This window comes from Typopeltis vanoorti, chromosome 6 (assembly GCF_054136105.1).
Source record: "Typopeltis vanoorti isolate ZY-2024b chromosome 6, IOZ_Tvanoo_1.0, whole genome shotgun sequence".
In the NCBI taxonomy this organism is placed as follows: domain Eukaryota; kingdom Metazoa; phylum Arthropoda; class Arachnida; order Uropygi; family Thelyphonidae; genus Typopeltis; species Typopeltis vanoorti.
Window position 1 is genome coordinate 87,251,502 of NC_143554.1, and position 27,930 is coordinate 87,279,431.

A 27,930-nucleotide genomic window follows, 5' to 3' on the forward strand; every position below is an offset into this window, starting at 1 on the left:
TTGGCAAGTTGTGGCTTAAACACACCAAAGTTATTCCAATAGTTATCGGCGCACTTGGCACAATTTCAAAGAAGCTATCCAACTATTTACAGCAACAGTCCATATTTTACGACGCTACCTGACAGATTTTTCTTAGATTTTTGGGTAGAATCTGAATTGTTCTGTATCACCAGTCAAATTGTTGTTTAAATAATATTTGTTTTATAAATAATGTTGTTTAAATCTTGTTTTGACTGTGAATCAGTTATGTGAATAAATAATAATAAAAGGATTCGAATTTCTTCGAAACCTCTGACATGTCTTCTTATATATCCTCAAAGAAAAAGATTAAATCATTACGATATGAAACCTGGGTGTAAAAGGGTTCTAAGATATGTTCTTTTTTGTGGTTATATCAATTGCTTTACTATAATTTTTATTCTAGGTGTTTATCAGAACTTTTCAGTCCCACCTCGTGTTATATATTATAAATTTTAAAAGGCAAAAGTATCCTCCATCAAAATAAAAAATGCAACGCGACATGAACTATGTGTGTGTGTGTATGTGTATGTGTGTGTGTGTGTGTGTGTGTGTGTGTGTGTGTGTGTGTGTGTGTGTGTATTGGAGAAGGAGAAGGTTGACGCTCTGCTTCATGTTGTGAAGCGGGACTCGTTAAACGTTTTGTTGCGTCATCCTTCACAATATGAAGGATGATTCGCTTAAATACGTGCCTTATCTCTTTCTTATATCATAGCTAATCCAAAGCAATCCATAGTGAGAAGACGTAGAGGTTGGAGTATTCGAAAATATCTAAATATAATTTATTTATTTAGCGTATTATGATACACGGGCCATGAGGTCCCTTTTCTGGGGAAATACGGCACCATCTCATCTCCCTCCCACACACATACTCTATCCGACCTCACCCCTATTTTCATACGGGCTCTGGACCGGCATATAGCTGACAAATCATCAGACGTATGGCTGGGTTATAAGTATTCCTAACTGTAATCCGTGTGTGTTCACAGGGCGGTTTGCCTGTTCTCGTGGAACAGGCAAACCGCCCTGTGAACAGTTCCCTGGTGAAAAAATCCCACCGCCTCCACCCGTATGAGACCGGCTATCTCACCTTTCCTCGAAAGAGATCAGATAAAGATTCCTCACGTCATGGACAGGAATCGAACTCAGGTCTTTTTTTCCAAAGGGCTTTGTCTATACCGACTGAACTACGGAGGCTCGTCTAAATATAATAATAATACACGAATACTACTAGTACTACGTCTGAGAAAAGGAAAATGAGAAGCAAAAATGTTAATTTTGAATCTTTCTGTCTCTCCGTACGTGTTTCTGTTTTTAATTTTTATGGCGAAAAGACACACTGTGCCAGCAGTTATGATAATTGGTTACTAGGACAATTACAAACATCCATGCTCTTTGAAGGATTCGAACCCACAACCTCTTGCCTGGAGAGCAGATACGCGAACCACCCGCCAACTAAGAGGTTGTGTTGTGTTTATTAGCTTCCTTCAGGAATGCACTTTTATTTATATGTAGCGTAAGGTTGCTCAAGTCGTACCCCATAAGAAAAATCAAGTATAAATTGTAGGATTCATTAATTAAACAAGCAGTATTTGTTTCATTAAAAACTTTTGTGAACATTATTTTATTTATTATGATAAAGTTCGAAATATATGTATGCTTTTACATGAAATTAACTAAATTTTATAATAAAAACTCGGTACGACTAAGGAAACCAGTGTTCTAAGTTGTACCACTTACAGCTTAAGTCGTACCTAAGAATAAAATCAAACAAAACATAACTAAAAGCTATATATCTTAAGTAAAATATTTAAATAAAAATATTTTTATCCGGTCACCATCGCATAATCAGTTATTACAAACATCACAAACATATTTCGTTAGTTTTTTGTCAACTCCAGCACAGAGATCATGTACCCATGTCTTACATTTTAAGCACTGACTCATGTTTTCATGACAGTCTTCTGCACAAAGATTACAAAACCAATCGCCATTATTTTTATTGACTTTTTTTCTTTTTAACTTCCATTGTTTGTATCTTTCTTTTAACTGCTTCTTTCCTTTTATTTTCTGTAATCGTAATATCATTTTTATATGGAGTAGACGTTATTTTCATAGATGACGAATTGTACTGGTACGATTTAAGGCCCAACGGTACTGGTACGATTTAAGGAATTCCTTAAATCGTACCTGTACGACTTGAGAATCTTATGTGGGTACGACTTAAGACCCGGCACGCGTAACATTTCAAATAAACATACGAATAATACTGAATAAAGCTACTACGATTTCATTTCGAATAAACAACTATTTAAATACTACATGTATACCTGAAAAGGAAAATGAATTTATCAATAATTTGCTTGTTACAAAAACTACCAAACATATACAGAAAATTATAAGAAAACAACAATAAACTTACTTATTAAAAGGATTTGTTAGTACGCTGTAGGTAAACAAAGTACATTACTCGAACCAATATGGTCGACTGAAGTGTACATCTTCTTGCCGCTAGAAGTGCTGTTGTCGCGGTATTAAATTCAAAATTTAAGAGATAATCTTAAATTTTGAATTTTTCCATCTTTACGTACATTACATTAGAGGTGAGACAAGGATGTGTGTTCTCACCACTCCTGTTCAACATATATGCAGAGGTAATCTTTAAAAAAGCATTGGAAGAATGTCCAGAAGGAATCACAATAAATGGAAAGATTGTTAACAACCTACAATATGCAGATGACACCGTGCTAATTGCAGATAATATTATGGATCTCCAAAAACTCATTGACAGAGTATACATAGAAAGCCAAATAATGGGAATAAATATAAACATCAACAAGACAAAATACATGATCATCAGCAAACATCCAGCCTCATCAATGAAACTGACACTCAATTGGAAAAATATTGATCAAGTGTCAAGATATAAATATCTTGGTTGCTGGCTTAATGAACGGTGGGATCCAGAAATAGATATAAAGACAAGGATTGAAGTTGCACGGCAGTCCTTCATGAAAATGAGAACACTATTCTGCAATAAAAACCTAAACATGGAAGCCAGATGCCGAATGCTGAATTGCTACGTGTGGTCTATTCTGCTCTATGGAGTTGAAACATGGACATTGAAGGCAACAACCATCAAGAAAATCGAAGCCTTTGAGATGTGGCTATACAGAAGAATGCTAAAGATATCATGGACAGAAAAAATTACCAATGAAGATGTCTTAAAATCCATTGGCAAAGCTAAACATCTTGTACAAATAATCAAGAAACGAAAAACATCATATCTTGGCCACATCACGAGAAACAGCAAATACCAACTTCTACAAACTATTTTGATAGGAAGAATTGGTGGCAAAGGAACTAGAGGAAGAAAAAGAATATCATGGTTTGACAACATCAAGATGTGGACAGGAAAGAGCAGCGCACAACTGCTCAGATTAGCACAAGCGCGCAGTTTGTTCGCCAAGATGGTCGCTGACCTTCGATAGAAAATAGCACAATAAGTACTCTGTAGGTGAACAACGTTCATTACTCGAACCAATATGGTTGACTGAAGTGCACATCTTCTTGCCGCTAGAAGTGCTGTTGTGGCGGTATTAAATTCAAAATTTAAGAGATAATGGAGGCGCTTTTGTTATACACTTTCCATCTTTAGTGTATAACAAAAGTTGTACTGATTCTATAATAGATCTCATTTGAGGTCAATGTAGTCACTACTTAATATTCGATTTTAACTTTACATCCATGTTTTATAGTCACGAAGAGTTTCGATGATAACATATTCTAATGCCATTATAAATCATCCTACTTCTGTCAGCAGTTTATGAAAAGTCATTTTATAAAGGGGAAAACAAATCATGTTACAATATTATTATGCATTTCAGCCAACTAGCGAAGTATCTAACTTTCTCCTACATAGAAAAAACCCAGAAAGATTTAAAAAAAAAAAAAAAAAAAAAAAAAAAAAAAAAGATAAATATGTTATCTCTGTATCAGTCCTAAATATCGATTGTAAGTAATGGATCATCGAGTAACTTAGCCATACTTTCAAAATGAAAGTAATTCTGTTTTCCAAAAATATGAAACGTTGTTAAGTGTTAAGAAGTATCATTCATTAATAGGTTAATGTTCATTAGTTTCTCTTGAGTAAAATAATTTCCGAAAAATAAAGCAAAGTAAAGAACATTTAAAATACTTCAGTTACCTAAATGTAACCGCTGCATAGTCCTCTCTCCTTCCAATTCAACCTGAGCCGAAGATGAGCCAAAGAGAACCGAGTTCAGCTGCCTATGTTTGTAATGGATTGGGGGGGGGGGTTCTAGATAAGCTAGTTTAAGCTGAATTTTCAAGTATATCTCGGATTGTAACGAAGTCTTTCCAAAGAGCCACCATGCCAAATGCACGAGTAATCTAGCATATGTTGTGAACTTAATTCTAAGTGAAATATTATGGACAACAGTACTTCTCTTTTTGATATTATTAACTCCTTTATTTATTTATTTATTTATTTATTTTGAAAATAAGACCAGTATTAATACAATAAATGGGACAAATTTATTACAATGAAGTGCATTTCGGTTCTCGTAGCACTGGTGAGCCAAAAACAGAGCTTTACCTACAATTTTTGATAATTTTAACATTACATATATTTAATCGTGATATGCTACAAAGATTTTCTGCAATTTCATAATTGATAAATTTAATAAAGATGTATTTCACAAAGCAAAACTTTTGGATTTTTTCATCAGTTTTGCAACAATCGTAGCCGGTAAACTATTTCTGCAGGCTTCTGATGACGCTTTAGAAAGTCTTCTAAAATGTGAAGAAACCTATGGCAACGAAAATTTTGAACTCCTGAAAAACTCGTGTATGGTGCTGTTACCATTCTTTAGCGGAGCGTTTTTCACAAACTTTTCTTACGACGGAATACTTGACAAATTCTAAAATTTTAACGGAACACTTTGGTTAGAGTCGAGTATCATCGGTCTCGTATTCAATGTAAAGTAAGCGCACGCTATCGCCGACGATGCAGGCTGTATCGCATCGCAAAAATGCGACTACGGGCGTCCCGGGCCATATTGATACTGTGTTTCCGTACAGGCATGCGACTGCCAATACTGATTCTTTTCAATTCCCTGCTATTGTTGGGTGAGATATGGGTTGGAAACTGTCTTCATTAAATGTTTAGATCATTGTTCCATAGGAAGTTCTGTTTGTCCGTACAAGCCTTCTCGGTCGACGGCGATCTCGTTTCTGACAGGCTTAGGACCACAGTTACGCCTCATAAACAAGCAGAGGTGACTGGTGTCTCAAATGGTGGGTTATTTTTTCACTGAATAAACACCGTGGATATCTCACCATTTGAGACACCAGTCACCTATGCTGTTTGTGAGGCATAACTGTGTTCCTAAGACAGTAGAAGGGCACCCACAATAAGCCCTCTATAGAACTCCGAAAGATCTTTTGTTTTTCCCTTTGTGATCAACACTATTAAAGATCTCACGCAGAACATTACTGTTTCATAGGGTGAATCAAAATGCTTTTTTATATTTCCCATTGTCTGATATCTAGGATACAATGAAGGGGGGTGGGGAAATATGAGCTTTTAGCTTGCCCTATGAGGACATGGGAGTTAACTATCTTCACTTGATATTAAAATGGCTTTAAGTCTTTTATGCTTGTAGAGGTTCATTTCATTGTAGTTTGCATCTTATTGTACCAGTTCATTAGGGTGTATGTGGCGTTTTTTTTCAAGAATTTTGCTGCTAGAGAGTGTAAAAATGAGGAGAAATATGGGACATTTGTGTCCCGATGAATCTGAACATTTCTGACAAAACCATGGAGCATTTATTATCATTCGTCAACATTTGTTTTGCACTCGTTGCAATTTAAGAATATTAACATTGGCGGTATGGCTCCAATCTGGAGAAGCATATGTAATTATAGGAAGAATCACCATCTGGTAGAGTAGCAGATTGTTTCTCGTGTTTAATTTGCTGTGTCTGTAAATCAAGGGGTAGCGTTGGGCGATGGCTTTAAGTACCTTTGCACATATGTTCCTAATATGATTGTCTTAGTCTTTTGTCCAGTAGTATAGTATTCCGAGAAATTTGGCTTCTATTTACCATGGAATTTTGGTATTAAACAGAAAGACGTCCACTTTGGGAGATGCTAATCTTCTGGTGAAGAATATAACTATACTTTTCCGAGGGTTAACTTGCAATCTCCAGTCAGTAAAACCATTGTTCTAGTGTTAGAATCTTTTCTTGCAGTTTTTTGGTTACAAGGTGTGGATGAAGTGATCTAGCTAATACAGTCACGTCATCTGCATAAAGGGCCACAATGGATGACATGGGGGTTATGCGGGATATCTGTCACATAGATTGAGAATAGAATCGGGACCAGTAAGGATCCTTGTGAAACACCAGCCAAAATACGACGTTGGGTTAAGACTGTTCCATTTATCTTGATCCGAATTGTTCTGTTCATTAGATATGAATTGGTTAATAGAATCATCTTCAATGGAATTTTAGAAATAATGAGTTTATATAGCAGTCCATAGTGCCAAATTTTGTCAAAAACTTTCTGCGATGTCTAGGAATGTTTCATTGTGTGTTTTGCAGTGTGCTGTTTCTAGTTGTATCCTGTGGTGATGTATTCGATCAATCTGTGGATTTGTTAGGTGGTGCTATGATATCGACGAAAGCCAAATTGTACTCGCTGAATGATTTTTAGATTGTCCACTGAAACGTGAAGTCTGGTGAGGATGACTTTTCAGCATTTTTTCCTAGATTTGAAAGCAGGTTAATGGGAAGATAATTTTGAGATAGATGTGGGTCTTTGCCCGGTTTACGTATGGGACTATGTCAGCAATTTTCCGAGAGAGAGGAAAATTTTGTAGTCTGAAGATTGCATTTATTATGTTAGTAAGATCTACTACAGCTTTACAGGATAATAATTTGACAACTTATATTGTGATACCGTTAGGACCTGGAGGTTTTTTTTATTCTGGAGGTACTTTATGATGACAATTATTTCCACTGGTGAAGATGACGTGATCAGGATGGAATTATTGTCAGATTATTTTAGTGTGCATCTGAGATGGTGATGAATTCTGTATATATGGTTGCTGTTTAAGTTTTCATGTGCTGTTTGCACTGCTTTTCTAAATTTCTTGCTATGGTATCTGCTTTTTTCAGCACCAGTGCGTGTGCAAGGCCCAGATCTTATTGGAGAGGGGGAAGAGATTTCCCCTTCTTTCAGAGATTTTTTAAGAGTTTCCAGATGGAGTGATCAGTAGGGTTAACTTATTTTACAGGATAGATGTTAACTTATTTTCCCATTCTTGACTCCTGTGATTTTTGAGGATATCATTGACTGAACTATTCAGTCAGCGATGTTTATTTATTTATTGTCTTGAGGAGCGCTCGTGTTATGATATCTTTTCCTTGCTTTGTTGTTCTCTCTTATGAACTTCATGATATCTTCTAGAACAAGATTTCCCAAACTTTTTTTTCCGTGAACTGTTATTTTAATACTTCATCTTGGTGACCCACTAAAATTTGTATGGCCAATAGGTAAAATAAAACAGATTTGTATTATAATATTTATATTATAATAAATTCATATTATAATTAAGAAGCATTCACTCTTACAAAAATATAAAGGAATTAAACTAAAGTCAAGTAATTTATTAATGAGAAGTTTAATGCTGTTTTTTGCTAACTAGAATTTCAGGTTTGGAGGAAAAGACGATAACATTATTCTTAAATCCGGTTCGACTTCCAATCGGTTCCTATATTTATTTTTTATAAAAACCAGTGTTGAAAAGCCTGTTTCACACTTATAGGTTGTGACAAAGGGCATTATAAATTGTATCACTCTTTCTGCTAAAACTGGGTACTCCTGACGGCAAAACATCCAAAAATCCATCAGTAGTATTGTGTTGAAGATGTCTTTGAGTGCCGTATCACACGACAATTCAATTATAGATTCAATATCTAAATCCGGCAATTCTGTCTCAGATTCTGCGTTCACTGTAAAAGGTTCATTATCCGTGCTTTGTTGCTGTTGATGGGGGGGGGAGGGGAATATTCCTTCAGACTTACCTGCAGTCCTAGCATATGTTCCTTGATAACAGCTGAAATCTCATCCGACATGAAACTCATATTATACTCTTTTTGTAATTCTGTTAGCTTTGTAAAAAATTTGTAATTCCCTGCTTCCACACACGACGGAACTACAAATTGAGTTTTTTTTTTCCAGCTTCCACCTTCTCTTGCACTTTAAATATAGTTGCATTGCTACCTTGTAATGTCAGATTAAATTATTCAAAAAATCAAAAATGTGATAAAGATTAGGCAACCTTTATTAACCAATTGACATCATGAAAACTGTCTTTGAATTCAAATATTACATCCCTAGCTGTTGGGGGGTGTTGATCTAAGAACATTAAAACTTCATCCTTCATTTCAATAAATCTTTTTAAAACATTCCCTCTTGACAGCCATCGCACCTCGCAGTGTAAAAGAAGATGTTCATGTTCACTCCCCATTTCTTTGCACAACGCAGAGAATATTCTTGAATTCAATGGACGAGATTTTATAAAGTTTATAAATTGTACACATTCTTGCATAGTTGCATTTAAAAGCAATGGCATCCTTTTGACGGCCAATGTTTCTCTGTGAATACTGCAATGCACCCATACCCAGTCTGGTGCTATGGTTTTGATCTTCCGAAACAATCCAGTATGTACGCCTGCCATTGCATGGGCTCCATCGCTACTCAGTCCCATTGCTACTCATCGCTACGATGGACTGAGCAGTCCATCGCTACTCAGTCCCAATGAAAAGGGCATTGCTTCCATTCAATGCCCTTTTCATTGATGTAATTTGCAATCAAATTAAAAATTTCTTCAGCTGTTGTTCTTGTTGTCAGAGGTTTACAAAAAAGAAATTCTGTGTAAGTTGTATTGTCACAATCGTATTTCACAAACCACATTAAATTGGCATTGTTCGATATATTTGTACTTTCATCGACTTGCAAGGCAAAAAATTGCACCCTTTTAAGTGACCTACGATAGTTTCTTCGATATTATCTGCCATCTCCATGATTCCATGATTCACTGTGTTATTTGATAGCGTCAGCATATTTACTTGGCTCTCTTGTTTGTTTGTTTTTTATCACATATTCGAGATGCTAAGATTTTCACTGCTAGAACTATTAATTTCTCGACAACTGTGTGAGGATAACCAGTTTCAGCAATTAAATAAGGATTATTCGCAGTCCATATGCGGCAACTGTGCGAGTTAACACTACCGTTCAGATAAAAAATGTGCCTCGTCATTTCACAAGATCTTCCACAGCTATGCATCATCCACCTCAATTCTAGTTAAGAACATCAGGGCAAAGTGCAGCTGAGTTTCCACATCACCGTGAAGCAAAGATTGAGTATGGGAGAGATCTTATAAGGGAAAAACTTTAGCATTTGACGCAACATTTTCCATACAGTTGAGTGCTGCATGTCCAGTTGCTTTGATATTGCCCTAGCTCTGCTGGAATCCTGTGCATTATTCATTCCATGTTCCACGACGGCAGTTGCAACTTTGTCAACTTGTTGAGGAATAATCCATTTGTGTCCTAGTCCTGGCCGCACTGCTAAAGATCTCCGCTATTTTCAAATCGCAAAATCATTTTTCTGAGATTTGTTGTCATTAGAACTTTTCTCCTATCCTTCAAAAACCGGGATTCTCGAAGCGCAGCATAGGCGTTACTGTGTTGTTGATAGTAAAGCTTGACTAGCAAGGCACGTTCCGGTAGGGTGAGATCCATAGTACTGCAGTGTTATCAGAATGACGCGAATCCGTTTCTGTCTCCCGTATATCCTGCGATTATTTGGCAGAAATCTGTACTTTTTTGTTTTCGTGTAAATCAAAACCCCGTGTTCCAGAGTGTACATATACCAAATTTGGTCGAATTTGTCCAATACATTTTTCGTTACACGGCTCTGAACGCCTCTTTAATTGTGGCAACCCTGTGTATATAGGTTTTACAACTTCTCATCTATCAAGTTAATATGAAGAAGAAGAGAAAAAAAAAACTTGCTAATGACGTTTTCGTATCTGTGACTTGGCGCTATCCGTTTCATGGTATTTTATGGTATTTCTCAAGTGCTGTATAGGACAGTATCAAAATTTATAAATATTCAGTCAGTTAAAACACTAGTATCTAAGATATTGGATTCTAGTGTTATTCTAACTAGGCAACATGCAACTAGGTATTCTACAGCAGTGTATTATAAATTGAATACCATTTCTTCCTTGCTAAGGTCTTAAAAAATATCTTCAATCGCTATAATGATTTATTTAACGCAAGCTGCTATATTGATGCGTAATATAGTAGTAGCTACAACTAGAAAATATTTAAATTTATAACGTATTATAGTAAATGAATTTACTTTATTTTTAAACATGCAGGTTTGCAGTATTTTTCCTTGCATCTTCCGCCTGCATCTGAAGTCACAAATAAACTTCGTTATTTCTTATGACTTCACACGGAATGAACTTGAACGCCGATGTCGAATTTTGTAATACCCTGTCTCAAAAATAAAAGCGATAGTTGCCATAAGAAGGCATATTGCCCAAAGAACAAACAGCCCTTCTAAGTCTGAAAATCCCAAGGGCTTTTCTGAGCTGGCTGCTTCAGTAAAACACTTCTCGTGATCTTCGGTGTCTTTGTTCATCCAATTATCAAAAAGTCCTCCTTCTACCATCCTTCGTGATCTGTTAAAATATTGAAAAATATTAAATTGATGGAAATGCGTATATAATTTATGTTTATTTATTTATTTGAGCATTTTTTAACCGAAAGAAAACAGACAATAGTGCTAAATTAGATACCAATGTAAATTACAATCACAATTTTCATTTGCAAATGAAGGTGAATTAGCCAGTTTCACAGAAAGCTTATTTATTTTATTTTTTATTTTTATTTTGCGTGCGAAACAGGCAAAATGCATAGAGGAAACCCACGCATTAGTAGCCAGTAGCTGTCATTATCACAATTAGGTTTACAAGAACTGTTAAGCCTAAATACCTGAAAAAAAAATATCGGATGGCACATGCAAATAAAAAGCATACTAGTGCATATTTTTTATGATTATCTCATAAATGAGAGATACTACGTTAGTATACTACGTAAGTATCTCTCCATGCATGAACACGAAAGAACTTGTCTTGTTCACATTTGATTTGAAGATCTGTGCAGTGGCGTAGCTAGAGCTTTTGCCGCCCTTCTCAATACACACAAAAATACAACAAAAAAGTCAAAAAGTCGTATAGCATTTCTGACAATTTGAGGCTTAGTCACCACTGGTCAGACTGGCGGGCGTCTTCGCCGCAGCTCCTGATCGCCGTAAACTCCCAAACGCGCAGCAGTATGATAGATTTGTTTAATTCTAGACTCTACACTAGGGGTGGGCAACTTTTTTAAGTGTGCGTGCCAAAATCCCACCCCCCCCCCCCCCCACCCCCCCCCCCCCCCACCCCCCCCCCCCCCCACCCCCCCCCCCCCCCACCCCCCCCCCCCCCCACCCCCCCCCCCCCCCACCCCCCCCCCCCCCCACCCCCCCCCCCCCCCACCCCCCCCCCCCCCCACCCCCCCCCCCCCCCACCCCCCCCCCCCCCCACCCCCCCCCCCCCCCACCCCCCCCCCCCCCCACCCCCCCCCCCCCCCACCCCCCCCCCCCCCCACCCCCCCCCCCCCCCACCCCCCCCCCCCCCCACCCCCCCCCCCCCCCACCCCCCCCCCCCCCCACCCCCCCCCCCCCCCACCCCCCCCCCCCCCCACCCCCCCCCCCCCCCACCCCCCCCCCCCCCCACCCCCCCCCCCCCCCACCCCCCCCCCCCCCCACCCCCCCCCCCCCCCACCCCCCCCCCCCCCCACCCCCCCCCCCCCCCACCCCCCCCCCCCCCCACCCCCCCCCCCCCCCACCCCCCCCCCCCCCCAATTTTCACAGAGGTAATTGAAAATATGTCATTTAGAAAAAAATTAATGAACCTAATTGTATCTTGCCTCGGGATTCAAAAAGTTTATCTGTGTCCGTGAGTGTAAATAGTGGCTTCTAGAATCAACTTGCAACTCATATTCTCATTGTTTCGACAATTATGGAAATTAAAACATGGAATTCAGTGTCGACAGGAAAGGGGAAGTGGTTCACTTTCTTTCCCTTAGTTTCTATACCCTTGACTGTAAATGATATTTTAAATGCATTTTTATTATTTCAATTTCATAATGTAAAACTGATAGTGATTTCTTTAAAACTAAATTTTAAATCATCAAAAATTGACAAAAGTTGAAGAAGAAAGCATAATGAATCTTACTTGAATAACATAGTTTCGGCTAACGCCATGACCGTTTGTATCATTGGGCCTTTGGCCTCTTTTTGCTCATTGAAATAGAACCAAGGAGGATACTGTAAAAAAATTAAAAAAAAAAAGTTTTATTTTTAAAGTAATAAATTGACTGAAATTATGAAAGCGATCTAAAAAATATTATAACAGCAACGTTTAATAGAAAAGTCCCCCCCCACACACACACACAACATCCGGAAGGCTAAAAAATCACACTTTAAAATCGTCCTATCCTTCTCATCCCTCTAGGACGGGTTCAGTCCCCTCCTAATGAGGGATTACTGACGTATTAATGCAGCCGGTTCGCCACTCTTCTACGGCGTCCCCCTAAGGGTGATATTCATCACTGTATGTGTGTTCACGCGGCCGGTCTGCCTTCCTGTGGGATGAAAAATCCCAAATAAACTTGGTGGGGGGGAGACCTGCTGCCACTGCCCAAGAGTGGCTAATTTGGCTATTTCTGACGAAGATCCTTAATCTCCTGACATCGTCGACGAGAATCGAACCTAGGACCCTCCTTCCCCAAACATATGGTTGCGAAGCGCATAGCCACTAAGTTAACCGCGAGGACAACTTTAAAATTATTGCTTAAAATTTATTTTAGGAGGAATACTGACCAAAAGCACACTTAAATATTCTTGAAAGAATGGATTTTCATATTTGTAGAACATTCTAATGTAGATACTTCAAGGATTTTTATATTATTTTATACTGTACGAGGAACCCGTAGAACTAATAAATATACACAGAAATATAAAATCACAAGAATAAAAAAATGCTTTTTATCAAACCGGCAATGTCTTAAATATGGCATTATTTCCTTCAAGAATATTTTAGAAAGAATATTTTTATTTTAGAAAGAATTTATTTTCTTTCTAAAATAAATTCTCGCAAGAAATTCAAACTCCTTATTAACGTATTTTATGTTTGCTTCGAAATAAATAAGTAAATAATATAATAATGTTGAGATGCTTACCGGAATACCGCATACGGGTAGAGAAGTATTTGCAAATGGCACGATGTGAGTATAAACTGTTTTATTAATCATATTCTGAAAAGGATAAAACATTTATAACAACTTTCTTTAGCATACAAACAGAAATGAGATTGTATATTTTATGCCTTTGAACAATAAACACTGATAACCAACAGAATATTTATCCCAGAGGTGTTTTAAAGATAATTCATGTTATAATTCTTCTTCTTCGTTCATTTCATTCAAAAATTAAAATGAAATATAAATATAATTTAAATATAATTTAATTTTAAAAGCTGCCATTATGCTATTATTTAAAGAAACAGGTAGAAAATAAGATTGAAATAACAAGAAATATAAAAAGATTTACAATCTAATTAACTATATGAAACTTACTAAGAAGAGTTTAAAGAGTTCGAGGTCTATGATTAAAACACAAAAGTTGAGATGGAATACCACACTTGGGAACAAGTTATTTCCCTGTTAACATAGGATGATTATGCTCTATGAATGCAGTTTAAAATGCTGTCAGGTAACTAACATTCGAATCGAATTTAACCGATTTTGCTACATTTTAAGCTCCTCCTCCTCCTCCTTCTAAGAAGTTACAATGGTTTCAAGATAATTGATCGGCTAAGCAGATATTGGTCTTATTAGACAGTAGACCTTTTCGATATTTATCATCAGTTCGAAATATGATCTAACAGAAGTAATAACATCCAATAAGCAATACGGGAAATGTGATACATATTTATTATTACTTGTTCAGTTTACAAGAAATGGGAACAACGATTGAAGAGATGAGTATTGAAGCTCACAGCAACAAAAGGCAGTATTACATACGAATTGTTAAGATGCCTTTCAGAAAGATGAACTCTTGTAAAAGAAGAGTTTAAAGTTACAAATGGGAGAAGGGGAATTAAAGGGATCTATTTTTCGCTTTTTTTATATAAAGAATATCAGCATTTCTTTTATTGCAGGCAGACACCCATCCAACAAACGAATATATCTTGTGGAATATCAGGCTATTCTTATAGGACATTTCATAGGTCAGACAGAATCAATGCAAATCCGTCAAGGTGAATATCAAATATTAAGAGAGGAGATAAAACCGGACGCACACTGACACAGAACACACTGACTTGACCAAGTCAGGCAGCGCCATAAATTGCAACGTATCACTAAATACTTTGCAATTTAGGAATTCCATACCAGGAATTTCTTTTCAAAGAAATATCAGAAGTAAATACGTTCAGAACAAAGTTATTTTAGAAAATATCTATTAATATTTCAGAAAATGGGTTTGGGTTATAGAATATTAGCATGGATAAGAGAATGGCTGACTGACAGATATCAAATAGTGGTATATAGGGGATCTGAGTCTGCAAGGTTTAAGGTAACGAGTAGTGTACCACAAGGATCAGTGCTGGGTCCACTACTATTCAATCTGAACATTAATGATATTAGGAAGGATTTGACAAGCGACATACAGCTGTTTTCTGATGATGCAAAGATAAGTAAGGTAATCAGGAATGCTGCTGATATGTAGTACTTGCAGAGTAATTTGAATAGGCTGGAATTGTGGGCATGGGAAAATGGGTCTCAGTTCAATGTCAGTAAATATAAATTCATCCACTTCAGTGTGCTTAGATATCCGATGTCGTATATTGGTGGGATAGAAGAAACTGATGAGGCTAGGAATCTTTGAGTATTAATTGATGGGAAGTTGAAGTTAAGGGGCCATGTGGGAAATATTGCAAATACTACTCAAAGGATAATTGCAATGCTGAAATGAACGTTCATATAAAGATAATGATATTATTTGCCTCTTTACAAGGTCTTGATAAGACCTCACGTCGACTATTGTGCACAGGTCTGGTTTCCGTTGTGATTCTGAAATAGAGAGAGTACAAAGGAGAGTTTTAAAAATGATATCAGGATTGTGGATTGATGGAATTTTTCAATTTATGGAGGGTGGGGAAAAAAACGAGAGCATCCTTGGAAGCTGAGAACGAAGGCCGGTAAGAAGAGGTGAGGGTTAAATATTTTCTCTCAGAGAATGGTGCGTGATTGGAATGCATTGCCATTGGATGTTGTGAGTGCAAGCAGTGTGAATGAATTCAAGAATAAGTATGATATCTGGAGTGTGTAGTAAGTGGCCTCCTTCGATGAGTCTCTAACTCTCTGGAGGTCTCTCTTAATAATAATAATAAGAAGAAGAAGAAGAAACAGAAATAGAAAAAAAGAAACAGAAATAGAAAAAAAGAAACAGAAGGATTTATTCTGGCAGCTCAAGAACAGGCATTACAAACTAATGCAATAAAATCAAAAGTTTTGAATATCAATAATAATAGCAAATGCAGATTATGCGATCAGAACGATGAGACTGTCGAAAATGTAATCAGTGCCGGTAGCAAGATAGCTCAAACTGACTATAAACACCGCCATGATCAAGTGGCCAAAATAATTCATTATCATGTATTCAAAAAATATGGCTTTCTTACATCTGATAACTAGTGGCAGCATAAAATAGATACAGTATTGGAAAACGAAACAGCAAAATTTCTCTGGTACTTTCGAATACAAAGTGATCGGCATTTAGAACATAATAGACCTGACATCATAATTATCGAACATCGACAGGTTTGGATTATCGATATCGCAGAACCCAGTGATAACAACATTAACAACAACGAACAGGAAAAAATTACTAAATATCGAGATCTGTCAATCGAAGTTGGCAAGTTGTGGCTTAAACACACCAAAGTTATTCCAATAGTTATCGGTGCACTTGGTGCAACTTCAAAGAAGCTATACAACTATTTATAGCAATTAAACATCAATGAAGTGACGCCCCCCCATATGACCTACAAAAAAACTGCATTACTTGGAACAGTCCATATTTTACGACTCTACCTGGCAGACTATTCTTAGATTCTTGGGTAGAATCTGAATTGTTCTGTATCACCAGTCAAATTGTTGTTTAAATAATATTTGTTTTTTTAAATAATGTTGTTTAAATCTTGTTTTGAGTGTGTCAATTATGTGAATAAATAATAATAAAAGGATTTGAATTTCTTCGAAACCTTGACATGTCTTCTTATATATCCTCAAAGAAAAAGAATAAATTATTACGATATGAAATGTGTGTGTTAAAGGGTTTTAAGATATGTTCTTTTTTGTTGTTATATCAATTGCTTTAATATAATTTTTGTTCTAGGTGTTTATCTGAACTTTTCAGCCCCACCTCGTCTTATATATTATACATTTTAAAAGATAAAAGTATCTTCCAATAAAATAGAAAATGCAACGCGACATGAACTATGAGTGTGTGTGTGTGTGTGTTGGAGAAGGTTGACGCTCTGCTTCATGTTGTGAAGTGGGACTCGTTAAACGTTTTGTTGCGTCATCCTTCATAATATGAAGGATGATTCGCTTAAATACGTGCCTTATCTCTTTCTTATATCATAGCTAATCCAAAACAATCCATAGTGAGAAGACGTAGAGGTTGGGGTATTCGAAAATATCTAAATATAATTTATTTATTTAGCGTATTATGATACACGGGCCATGAGGTCCCTTTTATGGGGAAATACGGCACCATCTCATCTCTCCCTCCCACACACACACTCTATCCGACCTCACCCCTATTTTCATACGGGCTCTGGACCGGCATATAGTTGACAAATCATCAGACGTATGGCTGGGTTATAAGTATTCCTAACTGTAATCCGTGTGTGTTCACAGGGCAGGTTTGCCTGTTCTGGGGAACGAAAAACCCGAGTGTCCGGGTGAAAAAATCCCCTCTCCCGTATGAAACCGGCTAACTCACCTTTCCTCGAAAGAGACCAGATAAAGATTCCTCACGTCACGGACGGGAATCGAACGCAGGTCTTTTCTACCGCAGGGCATTGTCTATACCGCCTGAACTACGGAGGCTCGTCTAAATATAATAATAATAAACAAATACTACTAGTACTACGTCTGAGAAAAGGAAAATGAGAAGCAATAATATTAATTTTGAATCTTTCTGTTTCTCCGTGTGTGTTTCTGATTTTTTTAATTTTTTTTTTTTTTTTTATGGCGCAAAGACATACTGTGCCAGGGCCCAGCAGTATATATGATAATTGGTTACTAGGACAATTACAAACATCCATGCCCTTGTCAGGATTCGAACCCACAGCCTCTTGCGTGGAGACCGAATACGCTATCCACTCCCCAACCAGGCCAGTTGTGTTGCGTTTATTAGCTCCATGCAGAAATGGACTTTTATTTTTATATATAATGGAGTCGCTTTGTTCCATCTTTAGTGTATAACAAAAGTTGCACAGATTCCATAATAGATCTCATTTGAGGTCAATGTAGTCACTACTTAATATTCGATTTTAATCTTATATCCATGTTTTATGGTCACGACAAAGTTTCGATGATAACATATTCAAATACCATTATAAATCATCCTACTTCTGTCAGCAGTTTATGAAAAGTCATTTTATAAAGGGAAAAAAATCAATGTTACAATAGTATTATGATTTCAGCCAACTAGCGAAGTATCTAACTTTCTTCTACATAGAAAAAAACTCAGAAAGATATATATATGTATGTGTGTGTGTGTGTGTGTGTGTGTGTGTGTGTGTGTGTGTGTGTGTGTGTGTGTGTGTGTGTGTGTGTGTGTGTGTGTGTGTGTGTGTGTGTGTGTTATCTCTGTATCGGTCCTAAATATCGATTGTAAGTGATGGATCATCGTGTAACTTAGCCTTACTTTCAAAACGAAAGTAATTATGTTTTCCAAAAATAGCATAGTTTAACAAAAGTTTGTTCGCAACTAATTGTCTAAGTTGGTTGTTATTACCCAGTATCTGTTCAGCTTAACATATTCCAGCCTGGCTGGCCGAGTGGTTAGCGTATCCGCTCTTCAGTCAAAAGGCTGCGGGTTCGAATCCTGCTGTGGGCATGGATGTTCGTGATTGTGGAAATATCAGTTGTGTGGTTGGTGGCACATGGCATTGGTGAAGTTGCGGTCAGTTGGTGGAGGTGGAGACAGACATGTAGAGCAGGTGTCCTCCCTCGATGAGTCTATGGACTCCCTGGAGGTGTCAAATAATAATATTCTCTCAGAATAATATCACAGTTTTATGAGATGAGTAATGTGTTTTCTTGTTGCAAGGCATAGTTTTTAAAAATATAAAATACTAGTTTTCCATAAACAGTATTAATGAATGTTAGAAGAAAATAATGATCGAAATTTTGATCTAAAAGATATATTTGATTTTACAAAAATTATGATATCCTACCATTCCGTAAGTGAATGATTTCAACGTGATAAATGAACTGAAAAGATAAAAGAAAATAACATTTACGATCTTTGTTAAGTGTTAAGAAGTATCATTCCTTATTAGGTTAATATTCATTATTTTCTCTTGAGTAAGATAATTTCCGAAAAATAAAGCAAAGTAAAAAACATTTAAAATACTTCAGTTACTTAAATGTAACCGCTGTATAGTCCTCTCTCCTTCCAATTTAACCTGCCAATGAGAACCGAGTTCAGCTGCCTATGTTTGTAATGGACTGGGCGTGTTTCTGGATAAGCTAGTTTAAAAAGCTGAATTTCCAAGTATATCTCGGATTCTTGGATTATAACGAACTCTTTCCTTTGGTAAAAAAAAAAAGCCTATATATATATATATATATATATATATATATATATATATATATATATATATATATATATATATATATATATATATATATATATATATATATATAGACCGTTCCGGCTGAAAAATGCCCGGCTTATCACAATAGTAATGTCAATGCTTCGTGTTGTCTTCACAGCATTGCAAAATGTTCTCTGTACTTTAGGCCTCTTTCGACTATTACTCTCAATTCTCGAATTTCATTCGCCACCTGAGACATTATCACCGATAAAATTTCTGGAGCTCTATTAGTGGAAACTTGTGACATCAAAGTGCAATACTTTGCACTTATTAATATTAAATTGCATTCGCATTCATTTGTTCAAGCTAGAAGTAACTTAAATCTTCCTAAAAGAACATGATATTAGTATTACTTCTCATAACTCTTCCTAACTTTGCATCATCAACAAATAGCTGAGAATCTCTTGCAAATTCATGTGAAATATCATTGAAAAAAGTAAACTGAACGGAAGCAGCATCAAACAGACCTCTACAATATGCTACTTTTGACATTTGTTACCTTCGTTTTTCTGGGACACTGTTCCACTCATACACAACTTAGTATTCTTTTAGAAAACTGATCTCCTATCCATCTTATTAGCGTACTCTCTACCTCCATCTTCCCCTACTAATTCAAGTGATAATGGTCATACAATTTTCTAGCATCATGCGGAAAATTAAAATTTGATGTGCTATCGTGTTGTGACAAACTAGTAAAATGAGTAAGAACAGTGGATGTGGTGTTTTCATACCACGGCGCTTGACCGAACGAAGGAAGACTTGCTTTCGAATCTAGTTTCGACCGGTTCCCGAGTTAGTTGTTCTCTGGCACGGGCGGGCGGATTTTTTTCTCCCGGAAACTCTGGTTTTTCGTCCCGTAAACTCAAGATAATCGACCGTAGAACCCACACTTTTCACACATTAAATATATTGTGTTAGGGTTAGGGACCACGAGATGACGGCACATGTTGAGTTGCCTCATCACTGCGTGCCACTTAATTAATGATAGCCTTGGACTAGCTATCTCTGATTGACTACCAGTAAAGACTGAACTGCCCATTCAGTCTCCAAAAGTTAGATAGGGATAAAACGGTCTCACCTAATCCCTATACAGGACTAAAAAGGCGTTAGCTGATTTTTTTTTTGTCATTAGGAGATCATTAGTGTATTTTCTACTTATAATCCAATTATTTATATACTGTATTAAGATATATTTATTCATCTTCTGCAGTTTAGAATTCTTGCAAGAAATTTCCATACTATGTAATTAAACTATAAGAATGTGGTATGGGAGAATTATTGCAATACGGCCAAAGCAACTAAGGATATGAGCCCAGTATGTCTGCTAACTAAGTGTACCACTGGTCACTGCCTGTTTTTGTGGGATATAAATCCGAGTTTCCTGGAGGAAAAAACACACCTCCGTGTTTTTTCTCCGTGGTTTAGTTGAAAAGCTCTCATAAAAGTTGTATGCGGCCTAGACTGGATTGGATTTGATTATATAGAGAAACCTGTGGAGAATTCATCACTAAGTTTAACACACGTGAACCACAGTAGTAGGTTTTTTATTACGTAAATATTTCGTCCTAGGTATCTTAGGACATCATCAATACAGTAAGGTAATACTAGGAATGACAAAAGAAAGGCGCATACGTACAAAGGAATCCAAATTGCGTGCAGTGGCACGTTGCGGCCTGAACTTAAATTAAATTGAACTAAATTACTTAAATTAAATTAAAATTAATTACAGTTAAGTAATTACTAATATTACTAATTACTAATAATAAAGACTGGATTGAAACCCAGATCAAATTTTTTTAATACCGAAGAGCATCGTCAATGCCGACTAAGCTATGAAGGTTCAGTGTTGTTACTTCCATATGAAATATAAACCGGTCTTTAGTTACTTACATGATAAATATTCATCCCGTGGCTCATATTGCATTTTCCAATCCAGAACATCTTTGTTTATTTAGTCCACTTGCTTTGAGAATCTAGTTACCATGAAATATAGGATCTGATGTCGATTTACGTTTTACAATTATGTGCCTATAAACTTTGCCTTATAGGATGTATCATTTTGTTCTTGAACGTAATCAGAAGGGATTGTTTCTTCAGCAGTTCTGCAGGATGGATGAGTTAAGAAATATTCTTATATCCAAATGGATATAGGAAAATTAAAGAAGCCAGGAAAATGACTATACCTAAAAAAAAAACCCTCTTTTCCTCAAACCCTTTCATATACCTCATGGGTATCAGTAGCAATTATTTGAGATTCTCCGAACATTCTTATGACATTTCTCCAAAGGCGGTGGCATTAAGCATGAATATCCCTTGTTCTTGTTTAATGCCACAGCCGTTAAGCAAATTGTTGATCGGCAACATCGCAATTCAACTGTGATCCTTTATTATTCGAGAGGCTTCATAGTAATGTATTATTTTGGTATTACTGATTTTCTTCATTGCTGTAGAAAGAAGAAAGCGAGTGAAATTGGATAGTAATTAAATGGCAAATATTTTTTGATCAGTAATTAGATAGCAAATATTTCTTTGTCCTTCTTAGGACTGGATTGAATATTAGCTAATTTCCAGTTTGATATGAAAGTAGAAAATGAACACATAGAACGGAAGTTGGCTGGTCTATTTGTCAGAATCACCACGGAAACCAGGGGTGATTCTGATAAAGTGGAGAGAGTGTGCAATGGAGACTGCTAAAATGATATTAGGATTCTGGAATACAGGTTATCACGTTCATTGGCAATCACGCAATATCGCGCGATGCGAGTTCTCACCAAACGGCCGATTACGCGTTATCGCGTGGACGTCGCTAACTAAATAAAAAAATTAAAAAAATTTGGCCACCACACGAAATTCCAATTTTCAGCTTGGCAATGAAAGTGTTATGAAATTAGATTGAGAATTTGTAGACTAAAGACTCTAGCAAACAGGAGAAAGAGAGGTGATATGATTGAGACTTAAAAACTTCAGTAGATTGAATTTTTCATTTTATGGAGGGCAGGGAAAAGATGCAAAATCATTCTTGGAAGTTGAAAATGAATGTCGTATAGAAGTGGTGAGAGCTAGATTTTTTCTCTCCTAGAATGGTGCGAGCTTGGAATGGATTGTATTAGATGCGATAAGTTTAGATAGTATGAATGAACTATCAAAAGAACAGCTGGTCTGGATAATATGTGACCTCCTTCAATGAGTTCTTGATTTCCTGGATGTCTCTCTTAATAATTGCAATAACCACTAGAGAAGTGACATTCAGGACCAGAAACGTTTAGTCACCAGTTTTGAGAAGATTCTTTCAGACGAAAAATCAAGGGATGCATTAATATTGTTTAGGAATAGGAGGACATTTAGCAAGAATAATCGTCGATGCAGCAATTAGAAAAAATTCAAAAAACCAAGAGATAGGTGTTTTCTGCAAATAACGACACAATGGAACTACTCCAGTACAAAAGAAATAATAATTGTGAAACAAATGTTATAGCCTGTGGCTTTGCAAGAAAACAGGAAACCAGAAAGCATACTACCAGTTCCACATGATGCAAATTTTCTGAATTTAAATAAATAAAAATAAATCCACTAACATTTCATTATACAGGCTACCTTTTATCTCAACTCTTTTTCGAAGGTTATTGGGCAGCAACTTTCTGTCAAAGCATTTTTTTTTCTATTAGTAAATGCTTTCTGTCCAAGCATTTACTAATAGCCCCAAGTTATCAATAAACGACAGCTTTTAAGAGAGAGAGAGACAAATGGAGTTATCTCTTTCTCTAAATCCTAGCACTCTTATTATTGTCTGTAATAGTGTAAGTTCTGGAGTGGATCCTCTTGTGATGCGATGCCAGAGATCGAGTAACTGAAGTAATGATCGAAGAAAGGCTTAGAAAAAGAAGTTCCTCTAGTCGGAGAGTAGAATCTAACTTAGAAGTCTTTCTTCAGGCGGCCTAGCGCTATGTTGACAAAGCCATTTTTAAAGGGCTACACTGACATCTTTTTCTTGATTTTGACCTTTTCAAAAGAAAGATTAGGAAGACCAGGACAATTGTCACAGATTTATTTAAAGTCTGGTTGGAAGATCTTTCACTGTATAAAGCTAAGGATTATGAATGCATTTTTTTCATCTGTAAGTAACTACTTACAGATGAAAAACTTGAAACCTGAAGAAGTCTGCACATCTCATAAAAGATTAGGACTTTAAGACTACTTAACAGCACTGATAAACGAAAGCAAAATACTTCAGACAAATAGAAGATCGGAAAGAAGAGGATTTCTCAAAACATAAATCGATAATAAAATTTTTGGAAGGTGTGGAATTGATAGACACCTAATGCGAGGGACCGATGGATGGATGGATGGTGTGTTTGAAGCAACTGATTCAGAGAGTTAAATCCTCAAGAAAAGGTTGAAAATGACTGTTTCAAAGCATTGGAGATGACTGGTTTAATAAGTTGAAGCCTGAAGACAAGTCTATATTTTTTTTTTTTCAGTCATAAGTTAATTTTGAAATCAATTTGAACATATATTCCAATAATCTTGTTAAGAATGTTGTCAATACACCTATTGCTAAAACGCCATTTTAAACTTTTTTTTTTTTTTTACTTTAATATTGTTGATTCTGATCACCACGTGTCGCTATTATTCATAAACATCAACCGGTGGGAGTTGGAAGTTAACTCGTGTTAAAGAGGACGTAAGATATATTGTAAGCATGTTCCGTCAGAGAGGTTCTATAACAAAACAACACCCTGGACTGTATAGCACTTCCAGTTTTGAAAGAGATGAAAATACAAGTGAGGTGAGGCGAAATCATTACCTTCCTGGCAGTTACTGTATATTTAAGTATTGCTCTTGCGATACGACATGGAATTTTTTTTTTTTAATTGTGTCTCTTTTCATCACCTATAAATTAAAACCGGGTACACCCATTTGGAATAGATGACGGGATGGTTCGTGCAGTGCTAGCTTAAATTACTGTTCGTAGTTCATTCAGAAATAAAACATACTGATATACAAAGAACATTGATTAAAAATTTCTCCTGAGATTTGAGGGAAATATTAAAAAATGTGACATTGGTGAGGAAGAAGTGGCGTAATTATGATTTTCTGGTGTAGATGGTCCCCTTTTCAGTTTCATCGCATAAGCTCTTTCATTTAACCACTTGTACTTCCAGGAATTTCGTCAATTGTAGTTATGAGGCTAGGAGGTGGAATATCTAAAATGCTGTCAGGTTACATCGGTGTAGATATTACCCGTAATTGTTGAGGCTTCAGTTAGGAATGAACATATCTTGAGATTTTTTAAAAATAGGCTAGTTTATTAAGCGGATAAAAACCCTATGTTGTTATATATTTCTGGCAACTTAATTTCTATTAAGTTGCCAGAAAACTAGCGTTTGGCTTTTCATTTTAATAGACTAGTTTATGTTTTCACTTTTGTATTGTACTATGATGAAGAGAAGTTTGCAATTTTGTTCCAGAAGAGGCACTAGAGGTGACAGTAGTAGTACCAAAAAAAAAAAGAAAAAAAGTGTGATATTTATTTAAAAAATGACGCCTTAAATAATAATCAACTTGAAAACAGTAGTCCTCTAATACATGAATGGGATATTATTTTTTTTCAATTATAAAAGTGAAGTGCCACATTTTTTTGCTATGGTCAACCTCACTACACCTCTCTGCACATATTAGTAAATGAGAAGTTGCTTAATGGCATAGGACCATATTCATAGTGTGAATTATGCATAAGTTGAGGACTAAGCATAAAAAAAACAGAATTTAATGGGATTGTTCCCATGTCACTTTTTTTTTTTTTTGAAACTTGTTATAAGATTAGAATTTATCACATAAAATAGTAAAAAAGAACACAAAAGTTTTCTTTTTCTATAGTGAACTAGATTCAGAAGTATTGGCTGTTGAGGTGGAGTAGGAAAGAGTAATGTATTTGAGCCATATGACCAGAATTCTCTAGAACACATCATTATCTCAAGGAAGCAATATTAAAATTGCAAAAACATATAAAATACAATGAGTGGAAAAAATTTAAACTTAAAGCTTAGTCTTATGAAGAGTGCCCTCTGTGGGTGCCATTGGTTAACCTTTTGTTTGGCAAGAGGCCTAAAACTTAGTTTCCCAAAACCTGGGAAATTTAATACAACCATATTTATTAAGATTAGGTTGGTTTTTTTTAAATCTGCTGCTGATTTTTAAAAAAGAAGTCTTTCAAGTTTGTATGTTATGGTGAATGAAGCATGATAGTTTTCTTCCATCTGTGCAAAACATCCAAGGCATGGTCAGCTTAACTTGACTGACCATACTTATGGTAGAAGGTGTATTTCTTATGTTCTTCTAGGCAGATGTTAGCAGATCTCCAAGTTTGACCATAATGTGGCAAATTGCAAGAACAAGAAACTGTAAACATCTGGAACAGAGAGAGAGAGAGGAGGTAGAGGATCTTTGGGAGTACAGATGAGGGCAATAGCTTCAGATGAGTTTGCACTCTAGATGGTTGTGAGGTACCCTAGATATAATAATAGCATTACTATAGTCGGCAGTTGAAAGGAATGTGAGGAACAATTATCTTAAACATATATTAAAAGTGTTGGAGTCAGAGAGCATCCTTATCTTACTTCTTGGTTTATAGATTGTTTTTTAGACACTTTTTCATTTATTTTATTTTATTATCTTTGCATATATTCAATATTGCATGTAGTAAAATATTAGGTATGATTATTCTTTGTAATATAACAAACAGTATATATCTTTTTACTTTGTCAAATACTATTTCATAATCTATAAATAAAAGGTGAGTTTCTAAATTAAATTATCTTCTTTTCAATGTCAAAATGGTTTAGGAAAACCATTTTGACATTCTAATATTTTTTCACTGTATATTTTCAAGATGAGTTGAGTATTCAATAAACTAATACCTCTGTAATTAACAGGTTTTGTTTTATCTCCCTTTTTAAATATAGGTATTACTATACTTGCATTCCATTCTATTGGTATTTGTCCATTTGTATATATTTTATTCAAACATTTTAATAATCTCTGATGGAATTTATTTCCAACCAATTTATAGAATTCAGAGTTTATCCCATTTTTTCCTGCTGATTTATCCTTGCCCTCAAATTGCTCTAATAGCACTGGGAGGCAGGGGGGTAAGTAGTAAGAGAGTAGAAGATCAGTCTACAGATATGATATACCAAGCGTATATTGTAGGAAGTAAGATCAGGTCTGGCTCGGATATCTCAGGTTTACCATGCCCATACTTACAAAAGAGAGCTCCTGAGACAATTATTGTTTAATTTGTATGTAAATGATATTGGAAATGGCTTAAATTGTGATATACAGTTGTTTTGCAGATGATGCAAAGTTAGGGAACATTATAACAAGCAGAGCAGATGTTGTAGCTTTGCACAAGGACCTAAATAGACTGTCTGAATGTGCGAGTGTGTTGGGATGTCAGTTTAATGTTGCAAAGTGTCATGTTTTAAAATTTGGTAAGCAAAGATGGGATGCAGAATATAAGATTAGTAAGGATGTCATAGATTGAGGAGATGAAAGTTTTGGGGGTGATGATGGATAGGGACCTGAAAATTTGACAACGTTTTGCTAATATTGTGAGGATAGCACAGTGGATTATGGCAATGATGTGCAGAGCAACGGCATGTAGAAATAAGGATGCTATGATTCCATTGTACAAGGCTTTGATCAGAACGCATATGAATATCTGTGCACAGATTTGGTTGCCAGGTTTTCAAAAGAATGCTGAGAATGTTGGGGAGGGTTCAGAGACAATTTGACTAAGTTGGTTTCTGCTCTCTGGAATGCTGAATATGAAGATAAATTGTGAGAATGCATATTATGGAACCTAGTGAATAGAAGGAAGAGCGAGACATTATCAAGATGTATAAGTTGATAAGGAGTAATTACCAGATTAATGTGGATGAAATTTTTCATAGACTATCTGGGGATGTTAGAATGAGGCCATCTGGAAGCTGTATAACATTGGTGTGAGCAAGGGGTTGAGGAGTAGGTATTTTGCATGGAGAGTGATGGAAATGCATTGCCTGAGAGTGTGGTGAGTGCAGACACAGGTAATTCATTTAAGTCGGGGTATGACAACTGTGCATGAGAGTGGGACCTCCTATGATGAGTCTCCACTTCTGCGCTATGCCTTATTTTGCACTGCATAGCTCAAGACACATCCCAGCTTGAATGTAAAGATCATTTCCTGTAGTTTATATCTAAACTGAAGCTGTACTAGTGTGACCTTTGGGAAAAACCCTATGCCAAAGTGGGAATCTTGTTGTGTTATGGGTTGCAGCAAATTAGTTGTATTATTTATTAGTTTTAAAAAATGGTGGTTTAATGCTAGTAGCATTATTGTTGGCCTAATAATATTCTTATCCTACTGAGAGTTGAAGTTATTACTATTTAATACCTAGTCCAGATGTTGGAGATTGTTGTAGAACTGAAGTCTTAATTATTTGTGATCCATTTGGCCTAGTCTTGTTTAAATTTTTTATTTTATTTTATTTATTTATTTATTTATTTTTTTTATAAATATCCTCTTGAGTCAAATGCAAACTATTCTTAAGATTTTTAGCCCATCATTACTGTTAAGGTTAGAGTGGTTGATTGGGATATCACACGCCTCTTTTAAATTGCATCCTTACTAGGTATTGGTGCGATATAATACTAATCATTTGTGATTATGTCATGGAGAAGGGTAGTATCCATGTCATGATCACAAAAGCCAGGCCAGATTTCCCATAATTGTTAAACTTTGCATTTTTTTTTTTTTTTTTTTTTT

At 36.2% G+C, this 27,930-nt stretch overlaps 1 protein-coding gene across 3 annotated transcripts in view; it reads left to right on the forward strand.

Annotated features, from left to right (window-relative positions):
• Nucleotides 1-23,778: 23,778 nt before the first annotated feature.
• Nucleotides 23,779-27,930, forward strand: part of fidipidine (coiled-coil domain-containing protein 93) — a 203,282-nt gene continuing 199,130 nt past the window's right edge. For 2 of the 3 annotated variants that reach the window (XM_090394991.1, XM_090394992.1), the window contains exon 1: nt 23,779-23,910. In XM_090394991.1, coding sequence (XP_090251117.1) covers nt 23,824-23,910 — 87 coding nt within the window. In that variant the 5' untranslated portion in view covers nt 23,779-23,823. Of the gene's footprint in view, nt 23,911-24,062; nt 24,189-27,930 lie in introns of those variants that run through there. The other variant, XM_090394993.1, reaches the window with a different exon arrangement.